Below are 4,357 nucleotides of genomic sequence, written 5' to 3'. Positions count from 1 at the left end.
ATAGTAGGCGACACACCCCTAATGTAGCCAGTCCTCCAAGAGCTTACAGTAGCCCCTGTAAGAAGAGCTCTGTAAGCTGTTGGAGGATTGGCTACATTAGGGGTGTGTCGCCTAATATGCAAAGGAGTTCCTGCTACAAAAAGAGCCCTGCGGCTTCGCCTACTGCAGCTTCAGTTTGTGTCTCTGCTCTCTCTCCTGGCAGCCTGTCTGTTCTGCTTCTTCACAGGCCCCCCTCGAGAGATGTCCGGCCTGTGCGGGCCACCCTCCGCTGTCTCGCATCGGCGCATCATGGAGCTGTCGTCCGGTGACCTGCCCTCCTTGCCCGTACCAGGGGAGCGCCGCGGAAGCACCACCAGCACCGTCAGTTCAGCCTACACCGTCAGCCGCCGTTCCTCCGTGGTGTCTCCGTATCTGCCGGGAGGGGGAGCCCCCAACGGGCTAGGCCCCCCCGATGGGTATGACGCCATCTCTCCCGATGCCTCCAGGCGCTCCAGCAACGCCAGCCACTGCGGGGGTCTTCCGGGGCTGGGGAACCTAACGCCAGCCCAGCAGTACCGTCTCAAGGCCAAGTATGCTGCAGCAACAGGCGGGCTGCCTCCGACTCCGCTACCCAACATGGAAAGGGCGTGTCAGCCGGGCTTCATTGGAGAGTATTCGGGCTCCGCCCCCCCTCCTTTCATGCGGAGGCACAGCGCCAATGAGTACCACAGTTACAGCACTGGCATCCTCCACCCCCACCTAGCGCCGAATCACAACACCCGCCGGGCCAGCGATCCCTCTCAGACGGTGGGTGAGGCGCACCCGGTTCCCAGAGTGCAACGCTTCAAAAGTCTCAGCAACATGAGCCCGGCCGGCATGGGCAGAGGAAGCGGGCAGCCTGTCGGGGGCTCCGACGCCAACCTGCAGCGCCACCTCTTCTCCCCAAGGCCGCCGAGCATTAGCGAAAATGTCTTTTTGGAGAGCGCGGCCATGGAGAGCGGCGGCCTGGCCGGAGAGCCAGAACTGCTCGAGATAGAACCATACCTCGGCTACCCGGAACAAAACTACCCGTGCCAAACGGTGAGCATGGAACTCCAAAGTGACGCGGCCCTTAGGGGCACCCCCCGGGCGATGGCTGACTTGCAGATAAGTCCGGGCAGCCACGGGCAGCTCGAGGGTAGCTTTGAGCAGCCGGATTACGTCCAGCCTCCCTGCCAGATGAACCCAGCGTTCCACCCGGCACGGCAGTGGGATGGCAACAGCTCAGGGATGAATCCCCTGCCCCCTGCGGGCATGGTGCAGTGCCACTCTACCCAGTTCCCGGTCCCCGATGCCAAGCACATGGGCGTGGAGCCGGGCAGTGAAGGACAGCGGGGGGCGTTCCAGTTCGGCCAGCTGCACATCAAGGCCGAGCAGCAGTTCCCAGCGGCCACCCCGGCCCTCACCTCTTGCCAAGGGATGAAGCACCTGCCTTTCGGCCAAGCGCAGCCGATGTGTGGAGGCGGCGAGTACCCGCCGGAGAGCCAGCAGGGCCCTTGCTTCGGCATGGGGCAAGCCCCGGGCAGGAGAACCCAGACCCCGATGCTGCACGTGAAGGAGATGATGGTGCGGAGTTACGTGCAGTCGCAGCAAGCTCTGATGTGGGGCGAGCCGCAACCGGGCGGCGATGTCCTAATGGGCGTGGACGGGATGGAGGGCGGGCAGTGCCAGCCGTACCCCGGCCCCAAGTACTCCAACTACCCCACCAGGCCCCCCCAAGTGATGGATAACAAAGCATCTTCCGGTCCCAGCAGCCAGTGTTACAACCCGGGGATGGTCCCGCACCCGCCCGGTGGACCCAAGCCACTGAGTCGGCAGAGCAGCTTGAGCTACCAAGGGAGCCCCTCTTGCGAACCCTCCAGCGACGCCAGCCCCCGCCGGATGATGCGCTTGCCCCCTCTCCATGGCCCCGAGGAGGTGTGTTACTCCAGCCAGGTGCACATGCAGCTGGGCAAAGGTGCCGGGCAGAAGCTGATGGGCGCCCACCAAAGGCGTAACCCCCCGTCCAGCTGCGTGGCCGAGGATCCGGGGGGGGCCTTCGCCCCTGGGCTGGAGGGCCTGAAGCCAGACTCTTTCTCTTACCTGCCGGAGGAACAGGTGTCCAACAGCCTGGACACTCTGGACTTGGAGAACACCCACTTGGACTTCACGGCCATCTTGGACGAAGCCGAGGCCATCTGCCCCAGTCCCCCGCCTGGCGTCCCGGCCAACATGGCCGTGGGGGATATGAGCTCCATGCTGAACTCCCTGGCGGGGGAGAACCAGTTCCTTAACACCCTGTCCTAGTAGGGGTGGCGGCCCTATGGCTGTGGTGATGACAGGGTTTCTCTTCTAACTGAAACCAGACTGGTACGAGAAGTAACAAAGGTAGCTCCTACCGGGCTGGACTCAATAACCGATGGTTGGGGATTGGGGGGGCGGGGGTCTCTGCGGAGAAAAAAACCCAACCCCAGCTGGTGACTTTCAGGGCAGCTCTTGGTACCAAACTGCATCTGCTGTGCAGACTCAGACCTCATGAATGAGCTTTGGGCTTCAGGAAGGGGTTGGGCAGATGGTGATGGATGAAGGATGGGAATGGGCTGGAGAGGAAGTCGAGTCATTCCGTCCACCCTCTCAGCTGGTGGAGCAAACTCAGGAGCTCCTGATGTCTCCTGTTCTCCCCACACAAAGGACCGCACTGAAACCAGCCCTCTTGGTAAGCCTCGTTCCGAAGTGCCTCTTCCCCAGGGCCCTCTGCCTGTGAGAGGGCCGCCCCACAGCTTGAGGGTAACTCTGAGCCTGCAGCCCACTGTTCCAGAGTCTTTTGACACGGCAGCCTATCTAGGGTCCTTTTCGATCACACACACGTTTTTCTCCACCCCGTGCAGAAAAGCTTTTTTGGGCTGATGTCCGTCACGCCTGGATTTTGTAGGCCGAGAGGCCTGGGTTTAAGCTGGCGAGGATCTCGACTCCTGTTTGTGGGTGCTTCCTGCAAGATCCGTGGGAATGGCAGGTGGGGTCTTCGGAGAATGCGAGGGTTGCCCCTGCCTCTTTTGCTCCAGGCTGCTCCTGCTGTGCAGACTGGTAGGACTAAAAGTATCTTCTGCCAGTAAGTACACAGCAGGGAAAGAAGCGGCCCTAGGCTCATTCACACCTTTAGCCTCCCACTTGGGAAACATCTTGCTCACCTGAAGCCCGGCTGGGAAGATGCACACACACATTCCTGACCTCAAACTTGGGCTCTTTCCATTACTTCCCATCCTACAGTCACAGCCCTTAGGCATGAAGGACGACCGAGAAGAAGCCGCTCACAGGCCACAATGCAATAGAAGCTTTCTATTTGTGGATATGCGCATAGCCTGCCCTGTAAGAACTCCTGCCCCGGTAGCTTCTCTGTGCTTAACAGTTCCGAACATACCTCTCCAATGGCCCCGTGCTACACCAGCAAGGTCGTGGCATGTGGTCAAATTGCACTTAAGTACCATTACACACTTTTTCAGGGTCCCGCAGAGGCACTGTTTGACCCACCGGAGAAACCTATAGGTGTCCCCAGCAAGCCAAATAGCAGACCCCCCCCTGGACCGTTTCAGGTTGGAAAAATGGCACAGGGATGAATGCCGAACCCCTTGTCCACACGTGCCATGGCCCCAGTCAGAATCAGGCTCCCAGTGCACGGGCGCGGAAGAGAACGTGCAAGTCATGTCCAACTGCATGGTACGGACACCAGATCCGCCTTTTGTACTCCGTAATGTGTGGGAAAGGAAGCGGCAAGCAGAGGGGGACCAGGTTGCGGGCCCAAACGCCCACGTACCCTGAAATCTCCTCACACTGCAGGAAGCCGCAAGGATTCCCACCCGTCCCCCTTCCCCGGGGCCATGCCATCCAACTCCCTCCACCCCAGCCACACACCTGCTGTAATGGTTAGAGCTCCTGGCATGCCGCAAAGCAACTAGAAAAGGGTAGATTGACAGGGATGTGGAGGGAATGGAGTCCAGGTTGCACGTTGCAACCCTCTGTGATGCTGTTCCCCCACCCTGCAGGCCAGGCGGCCCGTGAGCTGAATCAAAGGCAGACAGGTGCACCTCTTGGCCGCACTTTGATGGGAGAAGCTGTGTCAGCTAACCACACAGCTATATATATATATATATATATATATATTGAAAAAGACCGCTCTCTAGGGTCTTGGGCTTTCCTACAGCACTTTACCCAAGACCTGCTTAAGTGAAGATCCTGGGGAATGAATACGTGCTCTGGCTCTGTCTATGGCTCATCCCCTCCTTCCTTCGTCTCAGGTCATATCACCAAAATGACTCAGGGACCAGATTTTCCCGGTCCAAAGTCAAATAGCAGGATCCTATGT

General features: G+C 59.6%; 1 protein-coding gene across 1 annotated transcript in view; it reads left to right on the top strand.

Moving 5' to 3' along the window:
- GLI1 (GLI family zinc finger 1) overlaps nucleotides 1-2,304 on the top strand; it is a 24,442-nt gene extending 22,138 nt beyond the window's left edge. Inside the window, exon 10 of the mRNA XM_015414121.1 lies at nucleotides 227-2,304. Within this exon, the coding sequence (XP_015269607.1) occupies nucleotides 227-2,304 (2,078 nt within the window). The remainder of the gene's footprint in view (nucleotides 1-226) is intronic.
- The last annotated feature ends 2,053 nt before the right edge of the window (nucleotides 2,305-4,357 follow it).

Source organism: Gekko japonicus, unplaced genomic scaffold (genome assembly GCF_001447785.1).
Source record: "Gekko japonicus isolate JY-2015 unplaced genomic scaffold, Gekko_japonicus_V1.1 scaffold4019, whole genome shotgun sequence".
Taxonomy (NCBI): domain Eukaryota; kingdom Metazoa; phylum Chordata; class Lepidosauria; order Squamata; family Gekkonidae; genus Gekko; species Gekko japonicus.
The sequence above is the reverse complement of the archived record's forward strand: the minus strand, read 5'-3'. Positions and strand labels throughout refer to the sequence as shown.